This window comes from Schizophyllum commune, assembly GCF_000143185.2.
Source record: "Schizophyllum commune H4-8 unplaced genomic scaffold SCHCOscaffold_3, whole genome shotgun sequence".
Classification (NCBI taxonomy): Eukaryota; Fungi; Basidiomycota; class Agaricomycetes; order Agaricales; family Schizophyllaceae; genus Schizophyllum; species Schizophyllum commune.
The window spans coordinates 1072901-1088449 of NW_026089540.1; the positions used below are offsets into that span (position 1 = coordinate 1072901).

General features: G+C 58.4%; 8 protein-coding genes across 8 annotated transcripts; 5 read left to right on the forward strand and 3 right to left on the reverse strand.

Moving 5' to 3' along the window:
- Positions 1-420: 420 nt before the first annotated feature.
- SCHCODRAFT_02490810 (kinase-like protein) lies at positions 421-1513 on the forward strand (the record flags this gene model as incomplete). The annotated part of the gene is made up of 3 exons (XM_003033685.2): positions 421-1213; positions 1264-1343; positions 1400-1513. 3 exons carry the CDS (start codon positions 421-423, stop codon positions 1511-1513), a joined length of 987 nt encoding a protein of 328 aa, XP_003033731.1.
- Positions 1514-2047: 534 nt separating this feature from the next.
- Positions 2048-3332, forward strand: SCHCODRAFT_02614432 (uncharacterized protein). The gene is made up of 4 exons (XM_003033686.2): positions 2048-2284; positions 2345-2460; positions 2589-2905; positions 2999-3332. Exons 1-4 carry the CDS (start codon positions 2278-2280, stop codon positions 3096-3098), a joined length of 540 nt encoding a protein of 179 aa, XP_003033732.1. The 5' UTR covers positions 2048-2277; the 3' UTR covers positions 3099-3332.
- A 423-nt stretch (positions 3333-3755) lies between these two features.
- SCHCODRAFT_02664108 (uncharacterized protein) lies at positions 3756-4602 on the forward strand (the record flags this gene model as incomplete). Its single annotated transcript, XM_003033687.2, has 2 exons — positions 3756-4409; positions 4465-4602. The coding sequence occupies 2 exons, from the start codon at positions 3756-3758 to the stop codon at positions 4600-4602; spliced, it is 792 nt and encodes a 263-aa protein (XP_003033733.1).
- Positions 4603-6219: 1617 nt separating this feature from the next.
- SCHCODRAFT_02493117 (alpha/beta-hydrolase) lies at positions 6220-7232 on the forward strand (the record flags this gene model as incomplete). Its single annotated transcript, XM_003033688.1, has 2 exons — positions 6220-6627; positions 6675-7232. The coding sequence occupies 2 exons, from the start codon at positions 6220-6222 to the stop codon at positions 7230-7232; spliced, it is 966 nt and encodes a 321-aa protein (XP_003033734.1).
- A 378-nt stretch (positions 7233-7610) lies between these two features.
- SCHCODRAFT_02676119 (uncharacterized protein) lies at positions 7611-9313 on the reverse strand. The gene is made up of 4 exons (XM_050346708.1): positions 8621-9313; positions 8067-8564; positions 7865-8003; positions 7611-7833 (listed from the first exon to the last, which is right to left on the reverse strand). Exons 1-4 carry the CDS (start codon positions 8837-8839, stop codon positions 7736-7738), a joined length of 954 nt encoding a protein of 317 aa, XP_050201565.1. The 5' UTR covers positions 8840-9313; the 3' UTR covers positions 7611-7735.
- Positions 9314-9744: 431 nt separating this feature from the next.
- On the reverse strand, positions 9745-11073 carry SCHCODRAFT_02187522 (Pkinase-domain-containing protein). The gene is made up of 4 exons (XM_003034254.2): positions 10758-11073; positions 10568-10700; positions 10043-10509; positions 9745-9991 (listed from the first exon to the last, which is right to left on the reverse strand). The coding sequence occupies exons 1-4, from the start codon at positions 10855-10857 to the stop codon at positions 9852-9854; spliced, it is 840 nt and encodes a 279-aa protein (XP_003034300.2). The 5' UTR covers positions 10858-11073; the 3' UTR covers positions 9745-9851.
- Positions 11074-12106: 1033 nt separating this feature from the next.
- SCHCODRAFT_02492871 (glycoside hydrolase family 16 protein) lies at positions 12107-13632 on the forward strand (the record flags this gene model as incomplete). The annotated part of the gene is made up of 6 exons (XM_003033689.1): positions 12107-12200; positions 12255-12282; positions 12336-12531; positions 12665-12966; positions 13090-13315; positions 13447-13632. 6 exons carry the CDS (start codon positions 12107-12109, stop codon positions 13630-13632), a joined length of 1032 nt encoding a protein of 343 aa, XP_003033735.1.
- Positions 13633-14160: 528 nt separating this feature from the next.
- On the reverse strand, positions 14161-15386 carry SCHCODRAFT_02685289 (uncharacterized protein; the record flags this gene model as incomplete). The annotated part of the gene is made up of 3 exons (XM_003034255.3): positions 14996-15386; positions 14655-14943; positions 14161-14595 (listed from the first exon to the last, which is right to left on the reverse strand). The coding sequence occupies exons 1-3, from the start codon at positions 15313-15315 to the stop codon at positions 14161-14163; spliced, it is 1044 nt and encodes a 347-aa protein (XP_003034301.1). The 5' UTR covers positions 15316-15386.
- Between the last annotated feature and the right edge of the window lie 163 nt (positions 15387-15549).

The following is a 15549-nucleotide window of genomic DNA, read 5'->3' on the forward strand; positions in this document are numbered from 1 at the left end:
GTGATTGCGGAACGTAAACCGACGTTGGCACCGTCGAACCTGCTCCGGACCATCACGCCGACCGTCGAGCGCCATCCCTCGAAGCCCCTCCAACCGCAGCGATGGCCACAATTGGAGCAGTGACACGCCAAATAGCGGCGCTCGAGATCTCGTCCAAGAAGCCCGCCACCGCATCATCATCATCCTCGGCGAACCCTGTGCGCCCGGGACACTCCAAGCAGCCTTCGCAGGAGAAGGTGACAAAACTGCTGTCGAAATTCGCCGCGCCTGTGAACCCCAATGGGACCTCAAAGCTCGCGCCCTCGTCCTCCTTGCGGAAACAGATGAACGAGGCGAACCAGACACACGCCTCCGAGGCCGCCCCGCACAAGAAGGCGTCGCCCGCACCGCCAGAGAAGCCGATCGACATCGGCAAGTACGATGGGGGGCTGGAGAAGGAGAACGAGGAGCGCGGGGAGCAGGTGTACGGCGACGCCGCGAAGCAGCTCGCCCTCGACTCGAGCGTGGCAAAGTGCGTGTCCAACCTGCTGTGCACCTGCACGCATACTAACGCCCGTCAGCAGGCGCTACCCGACGCGCGAGTGGACGCTGCACGACTTTGACATCGGGCGGCCGCTGGGCAAGGGGAAGTTTGGGCGCGTGTACATGGTGCGCACGAAGGCGGAGCCCAAGTACATCCTCGCGCTCAAGACGCTGTACAAGTCCGAGATCGTGCAGTCCCGCGTCGAGAAGCAGATCCGGCGCGAGATCGAGATCCAGCAGAACCTGCGGCACCCGAACGTCCTGCGCCTGTACGGCTACTTCCACGACGAGAAGCGGATATTCTTGATGCTCGAGTTCGCGGGGAAGGGCGAGTTGTACAAGCAGCTCTCGAAGCATGGGTGCTTTTCGGAGAAGCGCTCGGCGAGGTACATCGACCAGATGGCGGACGCGCTCACGTACTTGCATGGCAAGCACGTTATCCACCGGGACATCAAGCCGGAAAACTTGTTGCTGGGGATTAACGGCGAATTGAAGATTGGCGACTTCGGTTGGAGCGTGCATGCGCCGGGCAACCGGAGAAAGACCATGTGCGGAACGCTGGACTACCTCCCGCCGGAGATGGTCGAGCAGAAGGAGCACAACGAGCGCGTCGACCACTGGGCACTGGGTGTCCTGACGTACGAATTCTTGATTGGCAACCCGCCTTTCGAAGATAGAGATAGCGTTAACAGTGGGTACACTCTGACCGCACCGCTGACATTGTCTCACGGCCATCCACAGATACATACCGTCGCATCGCAAGTGTCGACCTGAGATTCCCAAACCATATGTCGTCTGATGCGCGAGACCTTATCTCGAAGGTGAGTGCCCCGTCCGCTCTGACCTGGCATATCGCCGTACTTACGCGCACTCGCAGCTATTGAGACACGACCCGCAAGACCGCATCTCCCTTGCTGAGGTCATGAAGCACCCATGGATTGTCAAGTACCGTCCAAAGGGTCAGATCCGGCCCAGTCAGCTCGGCATGTAGATGGCCTGCGACACCCGCTCTTTCGTCTCGCCCTTCGCACATCGACTGCTATAGACCTCTTAGTTACGTACTGCATACCCAGTCGTCGACTGCGCCTCCGCTCTATGCACCATACATACGCGCTTGCATACCCTCAGCGTCACTCGCGATATTGGTTGGGTCTAGCGATTATGCCTGCTTTTCGTCCTGCCTGCTTTCCGTCCTCCTATGTAACACCAACACTATGTATCGCCTCCATTAGATAGCTAGCCTCGTTCCCCAAATGCTTTGTCGTCTCTTTCGGTCGTCTTCCAGTTATGTGTTTGACCGATGCGACGGACTGGTTTTTCTGGATACGAATCTGTTGAATATCCGTGCGACTCCTCAAAGGATGGCTTGCCTGGTATGTCTCCGCATTCTAGACGTTCCCCTGACAGAGAAGACAACAAAAGCACCCCTCCGACAAGTCCAACAAATGTCAAGTTGAACTTCAACAAAACGCGTCTCGACGCGTGACGTCATGGTCTAGGTAACGCGCCGCCAGCTCCCACGGGACCCGCACCTTGACGACGACGGTGGCAGGGTACAAATTGCAACCACCCTTTGCCCTCGACCGCCATCGACTCTTGTTTCTTCCGACCACCATCTCGCTTGCTCGCCACTCAGACTACTTTTCTCCCCCTGCTTTTTCCGCGCGTGCATTCTAGGCTCCAGCTCAGCGACACTCGACTCCAACGATATTCGACTCCCACGAACCTCTCTAGTTCCCCCTGCTCCGAATAAGGATGGCTGGTGAGTGGGGTGGCGGGTATGTGAGGGGGGATGGTTGGACTGAATGTGGCTTTTTTGCAGGTACCAAGCGCTCTGCTGAGGCCCCCGCGTCGCGCGCGTCCAAGGCGGCGAAGACTGACGCGAAGGACTCGCCCTCGAACGCGAAGAAGGGCGCGGCGAAGAAGAACGGCAAGGTGGTGAGTTGCTGATCGACGTTGCACGTTCCCCTCCCCCCTCCCCCTTGTTCCGACTGCGTGAAATGCTGGTTATCGGCCCCCTCGCCCGCGCTGTGTGCAACGAACGCGATCACTAACGCCCACCCAAGCCCCCCAAGTCCGCTGACTTCAAGGCGTCTGCGATGCCCCTCCACCTCAACATCACCCACACCCCGCCCGCCATCTCCGAGAAGCCGTCCTCTGGTGGCAAGCCCGCCTCCAAGGGCAAGCCGTCCTCCAAGGACGCAAAGGACAAGGAGGAGACCGTGAGCGTCGCCTCGACAGACCCGGGCTTCCTGGGCTCGATGACGCTCGTGCCGACGGTGTTCAACACGGGGAGCTACGGGTGGAAGGGGAACAAGCGCATCCAGGTCGAGATCATGAACTCGGAGACAGGCGTGAAGGAGAAGGTGCAGGTGCAGATGACGTGAGTGAGGTTTCTTTTGGATGAGGTGGCGCGCGTGGATGACCGGTCGCCGCTGGGCGGTTGGAAGATGGGTGTGCTGACGAGTGCTTACAGGTTCAACGCGACCGTGCTGGGCAGCAAGGATGCGGACAAGGAGGCCGCCGCCGACGCGGACAACGGCAAGGAGGAGGAAGAGGAGGCCGCCTCTGAGTAAGAGAGCTACGACCCTGGAGCTCTATTGCGGAGTGCTGGGAGAGAGGCCCTCGCCGCCGCTGCTGCTAGCGTCGAAGAGAAGGATAAGCGTGTTTGCCGCGCCCCAAGTGATATATGTGCACGACTATCTGACGACTATCTGTTATGACTTATCTTAGCCAGTTGTACATGGCTTGTAATATGGAACATAGGGTGTGCTTTGTCAGACTACGACTTGTTGTGCTTCGATGCTCGAGCTTGTCCCTCGCTCATTCTTGACTGGAACCTGTCCTTCGCCGAATCGAGTTCAGCGGTGCGCCCATGTGCCCACACGGACCTACAAGCGTAAACAAATGTCGTGATAGCACAACAAATGCACAGCCATGCTTCGCCTAGACCTGCTGTTCTCGACGACCCGATCAGCTTCCTGCCCTCAGCACCCACTGCACGCTTGCTAGGTATTCCTCGTTCATACTCACTCAGCTTGCTGAAGCTGACATCAAACCCTTTGTAGAACCCTTGACAGGACTCAGGCCTATAGCCATCCTGCCCGTACACCCACAACTGGCAACCCTCCGCCCATCACCAGCAGCTCATTCTCGCTATCCAGTTCACATAGCTGTCTTGCTCTCTATCTCGCTTTTATTACTGCTGTCCTCCTTGCTCTCTGAACACTTCAATGCCCGTTCCACTGCCAACTTCCAGCCTCCCGATCACCTTCCGCACCCCTGCACGGGGCCTATCCATCTCTCGCCAGACCCCCCTCCCCCTCAAAGACATCCAGCCCACTCCAATCAACACTTCTCAGCCCTCACACACATCTATGTCAACACACACAGTGAAGAAAACCCCTCATTACCACTTATCCCTCCCGGATGCCTACAATGCTGCTGCCTCCAATAATGCAGCACCCTCACCTCATGCAGGCATACATCCTGTGCCTATACCCAGGCCCTGTCCCTCTGGCAAGAGGTCCGGAGCACAGGAATCCTCTACGCCAACTGCACGGCCCTCCCAACATCCTGCTCCTTCTGATTGCCCTCCTCTGGTAGATGTTCAGAAGTGCAGGAGACTTACGGATTCCAAAGCTATTGCTGCTGCTCAAGCACAGCTGGCTTTGCATCTGTGGAAGACTCAAGATTGCACTCCTGCGGAAGCTGCTTATGCTTCTGGTTCTGCTTTGTATGCCATACGGGTCCCACCACCTAGGCAGGCCTTTCTGGGGGCTCTTGCACAAGCTGGCCTGGGGGTGGAGGAGGAAGGAGATGGTACAAGAACATCCCTGAAATCTGCTTCACCGGAAGATGATCCTGGTATACCAAATATGGAAATTGTGAGTTTGAAAGAAAAACATTACGTGAAGATTAACTAAACGATTTGGTGTGCAGGAAGCTAAAAGTCTCTCTTTGGAGAAAGCCTTGCATAAGCCGGGCTCCAGAGATTCCGACTTGGTTGGCCCATCTCAGAAAGCACTTGGGAAGCGGAAGCGCACTGGGAACGACCGGGGTTCGAACAATGATTCATAGGTACGTGACTAGTGTGCGACAAGTGTCACGCAACGCGCTGTTGCTCACGAAACCGCAAGGGTGCGTCGCGTGTTGGCCTAAACGGAGGGCCAGAATGTCTTCGAGGACGAGAATCGAGAGAGACAGTTGCATGGGGGGCCTGGAAGGAGATTTCGCCAAACAAAAGATTTCGCAGGACGAAAGGGGGGATTGAACTTGAAATGATGATGTGCGCAACGATTGCATTCTGAAGCGACCTCGATGCTTTGTGGTCAAGGCAAGGGCCAGAGCGGGCGCGAGCGGTGCGTAAGGTGGTCAACTGGGCGAAAAATTGTGGTATCCTATCGCTGGTGATGGCGGTCGAAGGCAAGACGCGACAACGCGAACCCCGGCCCGGAGACGCCGGGCCTCTTGTTCGGCCCCCGTTTGCATGTCCGTCTGGTCGGTGACGGCGCCGTTCTTGAACGATACCACCATCTTCATACGGAGCCAGTGCTTTCTGGGCGCGTATTTCCCCTCGTCGTAATTACATCCTTCATACCGTTGATGCAATGTGCCTTCAACGTCAGGGTTATCGCCTCATCAGCGTCTTGGCGTTCCCTTTCCGCCCGAAATATGCCCTGGTCTCTTCGGAGCGGAGTTGGTGTGAACTTCCGTCCGCGAAGTCTCTTCATTCTAGCTGATCAATCGTCTTCAGGACGGAAGACTTGAGGTCAACGCGCTTATGGACATCTCCCGTGTGAGCGGCTATCTGTTGCTTGTGTGAACTCAGACGCCGTCTGAACCTGTCAGTTCGCTTTTGCCGAATCAGCTCTCCTTCCCGACCACGAAGGTGCCCGCATTGATACAGCGTGCGGGAAGACACAGTGCACCTCTAAAAGTAGGCCTTTGGCCCACCTTCGCTAGTTGAGTTTCCCCTTCTCTGTTCTCGCTGTCTCTTCTCTTGCTCGTCTTTCCTCCCTCAGTCGTCGCGCCTCAATTGGACGCTGACCCCGCCCTCCACGTGTAACTCTCGGCCTCGGGTGCCTGACAACCCGCCTCGACGTCGGTATCATTGTACACTGCCACAATTCAGTAAGTCCGCCTCGCTGGTGCCTTCCAATCGGATCCCTTTGTCCTTCCGCCGTTTCGAGCGCGCCGTGCCAAGACGTGAGACGGATCCGCCCATGATTCCAGCCCATATTCCTCAGGTTTCCGACGCCGGGCGGCTCTGGGGCGGCTCAGAACGACGAGAGAGCGGCTAAACGTCGCACGTTATCATCATTTTTTTCATGTTCGGCACATCCGGCTACACGAGGGCAACCAGCGAAGATCCATCAGGTCCGCCACCAGAGCCATAAGAACTCGGGCGGCCGCTGGTAGGTTTCTCTCCCCTTGCTTCCCACCACGTCGCGCCCCGCGTTTCCCTCCTCCCTTATCTAGCTCGCTCCCGGTAGAGCCTGCGCCCTCCCCCTTTCGCTCCCTTGCACCCCTACGTTCGTTTCGTGGACGCGTACCGCTCTACCCACCCTCCGAGTCTATTACTCGCACCCGACACTCCCTTACGAACGGACCGCTCCGCAATCACGCGCCAAGATGACTACCTTCACGCTCCGTGCCACGGCTCTCTTCCTCCTCCATCTTCTTGCCTTCATCGCCATGGGCCCGTCGACCGTCTTTGCGCGCCCCATCGCCGCCGTCCACCGCCGCCTTGGCCGCCGCGCCCAGTGCTCCTCTGACCTCCCCGACTGGGGCTTCGGCCCCCACCACCGCGCTATCCGCACCCTCAACGTCGCTGGTGCCGACCGCCAGTACCGCGTGCACCTCCCCGAGGACTACCCCGCTGAGGGCGGCCACGCCGTCGTGCTCTCCTTCCACGGGAACGGCGGCACTTCGAAGCACCAGGAGACCGCGACGGAGCTATCGCACAGTGACGTGCGCATCAACGGCAAGGGCATCATCGCGGTATACCCGCAGGCCTCGATTGGCGTCGGCCGCAAGGGCGATGGCTCCGATGCCAAGGCCAGCTGGCAGGGTGCACCATACGCCGCTGCCGAACCTCACGATGTGCGTGTCACGCTAACACTTCCCTTCCTCCGCTAACCCACTCCCAGATCGAGTTCACGATGCAGATCCTCGACGACCTCGAGGCGAACCTGTGCGTGGACTCGTCGCGCATCTACGCCTCCGGCAAGTCCAATGGCGGCGGCTTCGTCAACCTCCTCGCGTGCACGCCCGAGGCGACCGCGCGCATCGCCGCCTTCGCCATGTCCTCGCCCGCGCTCTACCCGGGCACGCGCCCGGACACCTGCGCGCCCGACCGCCAGATCCCGATCCTCATCGCGCACGGCACGAGCGACGGGACGATCCCGTACGGCGGGCGCCGCTGGGGCACGCCGTACGAGGTGCCGAACATCGACGACTTTGCGAAGGGCTGGGCGAGCCGCAATGGACTCGTGGCGGATAACTTCGGCACGGCGGAGCCTTTTACGCGCACGGAGCTGTGGGCGTGGGGCGGGGAGGGGGCGCGGGATCGCGTCGAGCGCCTGAAGGTGGATGGGCTCGAGCACGTGTGGCCGAGTCTCAAGGGCTTGGACCAGCTGGGGAAGGTCGCGCCGTTCGAGTTCACGGCCAGCGCGATGATGCCGTTCTTTGACAAGTACTCCTTGTGAGGCGGCTGCACCACTATGGTTCTCACCTCTGCCCGCGTCATGCGAACAACTTCCGTTCCGTGAGACGGACATTCGACATGGGCCGTCTCACTGTGTCCTCTGACATGGGATTTTGTATGTATTTATTGGCTGGTTCCCTCTGCTTTGCTCTGTACTTACTCGCTTATACCTCACCTCGAGACTACGGCCTCAATTTGGTCTGTGGACAGACCTTCCCCCCTATGATGACTTCCAACCCGACTGCCATTGACTGTATCTACGCAGGACGTACTAGTAGATAGAATAGACAATGACGAGCCGTGCTCGCCCTTCACGAGTCTGATGTTACTTTCGCACATTATGAAAAGCACAATCACATTCCCAAGAGTCTTCATTGACCTTGCAGCGCCTTCTGCTGAGCGAGAAGAGTGGTTGACGCTGCTGGGCAGCCCTTTCCAGGACCTGCGAAGAGATTAGCTCCCGTTAAGCATTTGGTCCCGTTAGGCGTTAAGCTTCAGCTCCTGTCAAAGATCCTCCCCCCGAAAGCGACTTCGACATTGCCTTGACGAGTCGCCGGATTGTCCAAGCTGTAGCCGAGATGGCAGAAGAACGCCGGCGTTCTCTGATGGAATCAATAGATAAATAGTACTCACCGTCTAGGTTCTGTAGAGTGACCAGCGATGCCTGTATGCGCGCGATCTGGTCCTCTGCCGAGTCGCCTGTTGGGAACGCGCCAATCTTGACGTCGGGGTTGTTCACGGCGAAGCCGGCTGCGACGTTGGCGGAGAGGGACTGAGGAACGGACAGTGAGTGAAAGGCTCGAATTTATAACTTGAAGATGACGACTGGACACACCTGGATGAACGTATCCTTGTCCGGTGGGCACTGGCACGGAATCTTCACGGGCTTCCCATCCGCGCCCGCCACGCCGTCGCAGTCGCCAGTGCCAGTTGGGTTCGTCCCGGCCTGAATGCCAAAGTCGGGGACGAGGGCGGGGTCGATGTTGGCGGAGGTGCCGGATGCTGAAGAGGACGCCGCAGGTGCAGCTGACGATGCTGCGGCTGGGGAAGACGCGGCCGGTGCGGCGGCGGCAGCTGTAGCAGGTGGGGAGGAGGCCGGGGCGGACAATGCAGCGCTGCTCGCACTACCACCCGCTTGGATAGCCTTCTGCTGCGCCAACAACGTCGTGCTAGCCGCAGGGCACCCCTTCCCTGGCCCGTCTAGGTTCTGCAGCGTCACGAGCGAGGCTTGGATGCGCGCGAGCTGCGACTCGGTCGAGTCGTCCTCGGGGAAGGAGACCGCGACGGAGGGGTTGTTGACGGCTTTGCCGGCTGCGACGTTCGCATTGAGGGACTAGGGACGTGTAAGGGGGTGTACAAGGACCCATGTAGCCAGGTCGCCGAACTTACCTTCAGGAAAGTATCTTTATCCGGCGGGCATTGGCAAGGGATCTTCACTGAGTTGCCGTCTGCGCCTGCTATTCCGTCGCAGTCTCCAGTTCCTGTCGGGTTCGTCCCAGCCGTGACGCCGAAGTCAGGGACGAGAGAAGGATCGACGTCGCGGCGGACGGGGCGCGCGAGCGCCGTGCTGAAGGCCGTGGCGAGCAGGGTGAGGGAAAGGAGCTTCATGTCGAGGCGAATGTGGAGAAGTAGGCGATCGAAGATGTCGGGCAAGTGAAGAAAGACCGAGTCTCGGAGTAGGCCTGCCTGCAAAGATGAAAGGATAGAAGCGAGTGCGAGCTGAAGGAAAGTAATCGACAGGCCTGCCTGTGAGAAACGAAGGGTGAAGAGCGAGCGAGAGGCGGGGGGGAAGAAGGAAGGGAAGGAAGTGATCGCCAAATCGCCCGTGCGCGCGTTATATACGCGGGTCAGATGTAGGGAGTGCGCCCGTCATACTGTCATTGGTGGGTGGTGGTGTCCTTGACGACGTCGGGGCGGGATATGGCACCAGGGCATCGGTACCATTCATTCATTCAGTACGGTTATGGACAACTATACACGGTGTCCGACGAGCCTTATGAGAGCCATGAAATGCTTTCGAGAGGAGACATAGAGGAGGATTTGAGACTGCAAACCCAGCACGGAGATGAAGACGAGAGCAAGCTTCCGATAGCTTCGGATCTTCGGGCCGATGGTCTTCAGCACACCACAGGCCTGCACACGTCCGGGTCGTTGTATCGTTCCCATTCTATATATCCTGCCAGATACATCGACAAACACCGAGAATCCCTCAAACAACCACGCTCTATGCAGTAGAGCACCCAGGTATACAGACAACAGACGCGGAATAAGGAAAGAAGCAGAGAAAGGGATGACCTGTCCTTTACGCACAGGGCTGCTCGAGTGGACAGAGTCGCGCAATACTGTTCGTATGAACAAAGTTGCGCCATGCTCCTTGTATGGACAGCGTTGCACAATGCTGCGCATATGGACAGAGTCAGCACGGACTAGGATGCAATCCTAAGCCTGGGTCATGACGGGGTGGGCGTCCGTTCCGAGCGATCCTTGCCACCCGCAAACATGCCGATGAGTTTTGAGGCGACCTTGAGGGTCGCGAGGCCCGCGGAGCTGGCCATGGTGGGTGGTGGGCCACTGGAGGAGACTTCGTCAAAGCACAACCACCCTCGAGGACATTCGGCACTTACGGTACCGTCCCTTGCAGGAAGGGATGATCTCGGATTTTGAAGGTGGGGATCCGCGCTTGCGGGTCGTGGCACAACATGGCGCTGAGCAGGCTCTTCGCGTCGTCGGAGAGCACGCTCGGGAGAGCGAACTTTCCTCCTGTAGATCAGTCAGAACATGCCCCAAGCGACGAGAGCCCAGTCCACTCACGTTCTATCAATGCTAGCGTCTCCTGCAAGTCTTTCCCTTCAAACGGCAGCCTCCCGCATAACATGACATACAACACCACCCCCGCGCTCCACACATCGACCTCCGGCCCCCGATACGGCGCCCCCTTCACGATCTCGGGCGCCGCATACGTTGGGCTCCCGCAGCTGTCCGTCAGCGTCTTGCTCCCACCCGGCGCCATACTCCCGCTGGGGAACTTGGCGCTGAAGCCAAAGTCGACGAGCTTAATCTGGCGCGCGTCGTCGAGCATGATGTTCTCGGGCTTGATGTCGCGGTGGCAGAGGGTGCGGGCGTGGAGGTACTCGAGGGCGGACGTGAGCTGGGCGAGGAGCGCGCGGGCTTTGGGCTCGGGGAGGCGGCCGCGGGTGATGAGGTAGCGGAAGAGCTCGCCGCCTTCGAGGTATTCCATGACGAGGACGAGGTGCTTGGGGGTGTCGATGCAGCCGTACCTGGAGGGGGCGTTGAGTGGGGGGTGGTAGGGAGGGGAAAGGGGGAAAGGGAACGCACATGCGCGCGATGTGGGGATGTTTAAGGCGGTACGTGTTCTCCACTTCCTTCCACACTCTGTCTTGCTGTTTCTGGTCCCGCTTCCGGATGTACTTCAGCGCGACTTGGTCCCCCGTCTCTGAGTGCACGGCCACTAGGTATCCAAGCTTGTTAGCTCTTCAAGCTCGCAGCGATCGCCTCGGCCACGCACACTTCAGATGGGGATCGCTCGTCGGATTTGTGAGGTCCTGTAGCACAATGTACGTCGTCCCCAGCGCCGCGGCGGGGATCCCGCCTGCGTGTCCTGGCATCGTGGGGGTGTTCGTTCGTCAAGTTCTAGATGAGCTCTTGTTCGTGCGAGAATTGGGACTCGTGTTATGTCGTCGTTGGTGGTCAAAAGCAAGGCGCGTCCCTCCGCGTTTCGAGAGTAAATCACAAGGAAGAATCCAAGAAACCAGCCAGAGGCGAGTCGGGTCCGAGTCAACACGCCAGAGTCCTCATGTCCGTCCGTAGTAAAGGCGTTCCGTAAATGGCAATTCAGTCGGCGGCGTGGATACGCGGATCTCCGGGCCGAGTGCAAGATGCACGTGAAAGTCGCGTGCAGCGATGTTCGCACGGTTGGTTTCGTTCTACTTCGCGCCTTCAACGTCTCTTGTCCCTCTGATACTGCGAGCTCGAGATGCAGTCCCTGGGGTAGATACTGTATAGCTGTTTCCAATGACCAGAAGCGCTTCTACTTGATCTTATACGCGACCGCATCGGTCCGCACAATGGCTATATATCCGCGGAATATCTGTCCGTCAACAGCTCTCTCGGGAGCTCACCGTTGTGTTGAGGAGATCTGAAGCTTCTTTCTGTCCTCTCCGCTTACGGGCGGCGTTGAGCAGGGTCGTGGACGCTGAATAACGTGACCGCGAGACGGATGGCCATCGTGACCTGTCAATCTGAGACCATCGCGCTGCGTCTTTCGAGGCTTGCTCCTGACCACCGTGATGTCCTCGACAACGCCTTTTGAATCCAATGTCCCTCGTCCCCTCGCCATTCCCAAGTGAGGTCCTGCCTTTATGTGCCCAAAATTGGATTTGTGCAACACCCGACGAAGCGGATCGGCAAGTTCACACGCGACTGCGCAGCCGCCGTCGCTGGGGGGCGTCGCCGGTGATGTCAACCGAACTGCAGAACCCGCGCGCGAAGTGATGGCCAGTGGCGCGCGCACGCGAGGGGGCCGAGGGGGTATATAGCCTGCGCGCGCTGCGCCGCGAGGGTCCTTCCTCTCGCCCCCGCAGTTTTCCGCAGCCCAACAGAACGTCGCCCAGCGCGCCATTCTCGTCATCTTCATTTACCCGACCCCGAACGCTGTGCGGCCGGCTAACTTTGGATTCGCTTTTTATTCTGTCCTTTCTTCGCTACTCTCACGTCCGAACTGAAGCTCGGCTCTGAACCAAGCTTGCGAACTAACCTCTGTCCTTTCGACTGTTGAATATCTCTACGATCATCATCGCCTCTTCGCTTGCCAGAATGTCCGCCAACCTCATTGCAGCGGCTGCTGCGATCCTCCCCATGCTCGTGTCGCCCGCAGCGGCGACGACCTACGATCTCGTAAAGGAGTATTCGGGAGAGTCGTTCTTCGACGGGTGGTCCTTCTTTGGAAACTGTGCGTCCTCCACTACTCCTCCATCGCGCGCGCGCTCCTGACCTCGCCACACAGACGACAACCTGACCAATGGCGACGCCATGTAAGCCTTGCCTACATGATCTCCCCTGTTCCGTATGCCAATGCGTCCCCCAGCTTCCTCTCCGCGGATGAGAACAATGACGCGAAGCTCGCCTATGTCGACGAGACGACGGGCCGCGCGATCATCAAGGTCGACAACACCACAAATGTGCCGTACAATGAGAAGCGCAACACGATCAGAATCGCCAGCGAGGAGCGCTATGACATTGGCAGCGTCTTCGTCGCGGACTTCTACCATGTGCCGTACGGGGTGCGTCGATACTTCCTTACTTCCCAACCCTTCTTCCACCTCCCCTTCCACTGTCTCTTCTTCCCATCTTCCACGACTACCATTCCCGCCGTCATGGTCTGCCGTACGCCATCCTGACATCATCCCCCTCCAGTGCTCCGTATGGCCCGCCTGGTGGTCGCAGGCGCCCAACTGGCCCACGGGCGGCGAGATCGACACCTTCGAGGGCGTGAACATGGTGACGATGAACCAGATGGCGCTGCACACGGAGGACGGCTGCAAGCAGGTGTCTCCGAGCCAGTCGTCGACGCTGGTGAACTCGACGGACTGCAACAAGGACGTGAACGAGAACAGCGGGTGTGTGGTGACGGACCCGGAGACGGACTCGTATGGGGAGGCGTTTGCGAAGGCGGGCGGGGGCGTGTGGGTGACGGAGATGGCGAGCTCGGGGATTTCGTGAGTGTTTTGATCTTTCGGTTATGGTGTTTGGTGTTTGGTGATGGGGATCGGTGGTCGGGGGAGGAGTGTGGCGAGGTGGCAAGGATGGGACGAAATTACTGACACGAAACCCTCTTGCAGCATCTGGTTCTACTCGCGCAGCGAGGTCCCCGACGCGATCAAGAACAACGACTCGTCCATCGACACGTCCTCGCTCGGCACGCCGGTCGCGAACTGGCCGACGGGCGGCTGCGACATCGACACGTTCTTCCAGGCGCAGAACCTGATCTTCGACATCACGCTCTGCGGCGACTTTGCGGGCGCGGACAATGTGTTCTCGCAGACGTGCTCGGGGAAGTGCTATGAGGTGAGTGGCGGAGACTATCATCAATCTGGATTTTCCCCCGTTCTGGAGTGATCGTCTGCTTCGAGGCGACCGATCGTCCGTCCACAAGCGATCGTCTCACTCGCATAAATGATTGCTGATCCCACCCCCAGGACTACGTCGTCGGCAACGGCTCCGTCTACGCCACCGCTTACTTCGACATCGCCGCCGTGCGCGTGTTCGGCCAGAGCGGCACCAACGTCGTCGTCGACGGTGACTCGGGCGCGCTGCCAAACGCGAAGTGGGGCTTAGGCTCGCTCGTTGCGGCCGTGGGCTTCTTGTTTGGCGTTGCGCTTTGAGAGGCGCCCGTATCAATGAGCTCTGAAAGTTCACGGCGCCTCTAGCTAGCTGAGCTGCCTGCTCTGTGGCCAGTCCGCAGGTCATTGGCTAGTCCGCAGGCCATGGTAGCCCGACGCTTCACCCCGCCCTCGTAGACGACACAACGGACAAGATTTTAATGACTTGAACGCTGCGCTCGGTCGCAGCTACCTACATACTATGTTCTGTCTAGAAGTACTTATACCTGCACCTGCGGACAGTAATGGACCGTTTGTTACCCCATCTGTGTCGTGATATTTCGAGCCCTTCATCGCGATATCTCGGTTGCTGAGACGCAAGGGAGACGGCTTCTGAGCACGACGGTCCTTTGCCTGAGCGCAGCTTCCCATTCTTCCGGATGTACTGGGTTATGGATTGTGAGGCTTGTTTGGTTCGCCTACGACCTAGTGGGCAGATGGCTTCAAGGTCGTGCATACAGTACTACTAGCAAGGCGAATATATTACCGAAAAGAGAACAATGGCACGCATCTGCCTACTGACTCAATATGCTATGTGTTGTCACATGCCCGTAGTTCGAAGTCTTTCAGCTCTTCCCAGGCTGGAAGGCCGAAGAACGAAGGCAAGTTCTGCCAAGTCGCCTGTAATTCGGCCTCCCTTCTCTGGCGCACGAGCAGCAGGCATGCGTCGCATATGGACGGTCCCTGCGGACGTGGCAAGAATTTCGGCCAGTCCATCAGCAAAGCTATGTTCGTATCACTTTCAAAGCGAGCGAAAAGCTTTCCTTGTAGGAGCCGCCGACGGCGTCCACATGCCTGCGGGTCCGGGCAATTCGCGGGCTCAGGAGACGGGTCTGCAAGGGCAATCCGCATGCATTTCATGGATGCAGCAAGTACTTTCGCGCGTCCACCCAGCATAGTGCATCGACTTTGTATGCTGACGGGTCCCAGCCGTGGTGCGTTGGGTGCATCTGAGGCGAGCAAGTCCTGTAAATCGTGTCAATCAGTCAGTCAGCCTCAATTGGGCGGACTCCGTTGGAGCGTACCACATTCATGGTATCTGCGATACGAAAATACATGACGGCCATGATCCTGTGCAGGCCGACCGTTTGCAGGATATCGACGAGGTGTCGGAGCCGCTGCCATGCTTTGATATGGATCCGCGTGTAGGCATGTATAACCTCGCGTTTTTCGATGTATTGTTCGAGTGTATCAGGGAATTCGTAGCGAAGCCTGGCCACCGCGTCCTCCCAGAGCCCAGGTATGATGTACTTGTGGCTCATCCTCAGTGCTGATGCCACATCGGCGATGCAGGGCGTCAGCGTGGATGATTTACTACCCGCTACATCAGCTATATTCGGCGAGCCGAAGGGAAGACTTGACGCACGGCTCGAGAAGGAAACTCAGCATATATTCGACGTCTGCCGCTGTATCGGGCAGCCTCATGATTTGACATCCATCCACCGTATCCGTGTCCGAGTCGACCTGCGGTTGCGGGATTGCGAATGCGTCCCTGAAGAAGGGAGAATAGGTCGCCAGAAGGCCCTTGTAGAATTTGAACTGCGTATTCTCCGCCTGTAGAGCAATGTTCCCGTCGTCGAACCAGATCTTGGAACGGACAAGGGGCTCGTCGTGCGCCTCACCGCCCAGGTCGCCCCTCTTTCGCTTCGTCACTGGAGAGCGCTCGGCGGCGGTAACAGCGCTCATGTTGCACTTAGTGCGAGTTGTTGTCGATATACAGTAAGAGAGGTAGCAGATGAGCAGCGAGTAAAGTTTCCTTTTCTTCAGGCTTCGTCTGGCGGTCCTTTTCAGAGAAGATCGTATGTGGTTCAAGTCCTACTTTGGAAACTGTATTTGACCTTTATTGATCTCTCCGCACGTGAGTTGCCACAAATGAGTATCCGGCACTTGCCGGACTGCTTGGTTGAACTCGCGCTTTCC

Bases quoted from the DNA above. Each gene is read 5' to 3' on its own strand.
- SCHCODRAFT_02676119 (XM_050346708.1), bottom strand. From the start codon at position 8,839: ATGAAGCTCCTTTCCCTCACCCTGCTCGCCACGGCCTTCAGCACGGCG. The intron at 8,565-8,620 runs GTAAGTTCGGCG...ACACGTCCCTAG, and splicing joins ATAAAGATACTTTCCTGAAG to TCCCTCAATGCGAACGTCGC. The intron at 8,004-8,066 runs GTGTGTCCAGTC...TCCGTTCCTCAG, and splicing joins ACAAGGATACGTTCATCCAG to TCCCTCTCCGCCAACGTCGC.
- SCHCODRAFT_02614432 (XM_003033686.2), top strand. The intron at 2,461-2,588 runs GTGAGTTGCTGA...CGCCCACCCAAG, and splicing joins CGAAGAAGAACGGCAAGGTG to CCCCCCAAGTCCGCTGACTT. The intron at 2,906-2,998 runs GTGAGTGAGGTT...GAGTGCTTACAG, and splicing joins AAGGTGCAGGTGCAGATGAC to GTTCAACGCGACCGTGCTGG.
- SCHCODRAFT_02187522 (XM_003034254.2), bottom strand. From the start codon at position 10,857: ATGCCAGGACACGCAGGCGGGATCCCCGCCGCGGCGCTGGGGACGACG. The intron at 10,510-10,567 runs GTGCGTTCCCTT...CGCCCCCTCCAG, and splicing joins CATCCCCACATCGCGCGCAT to GTACGGCTGCATCGACACCC. The intron at 9,992-10,042 runs GTGAGTGGACTG...ACTGATCTACAG, and splicing joins GACGCTAGCATTGATAGAAC to GAGGAAAGTTCGCTCTCCCG.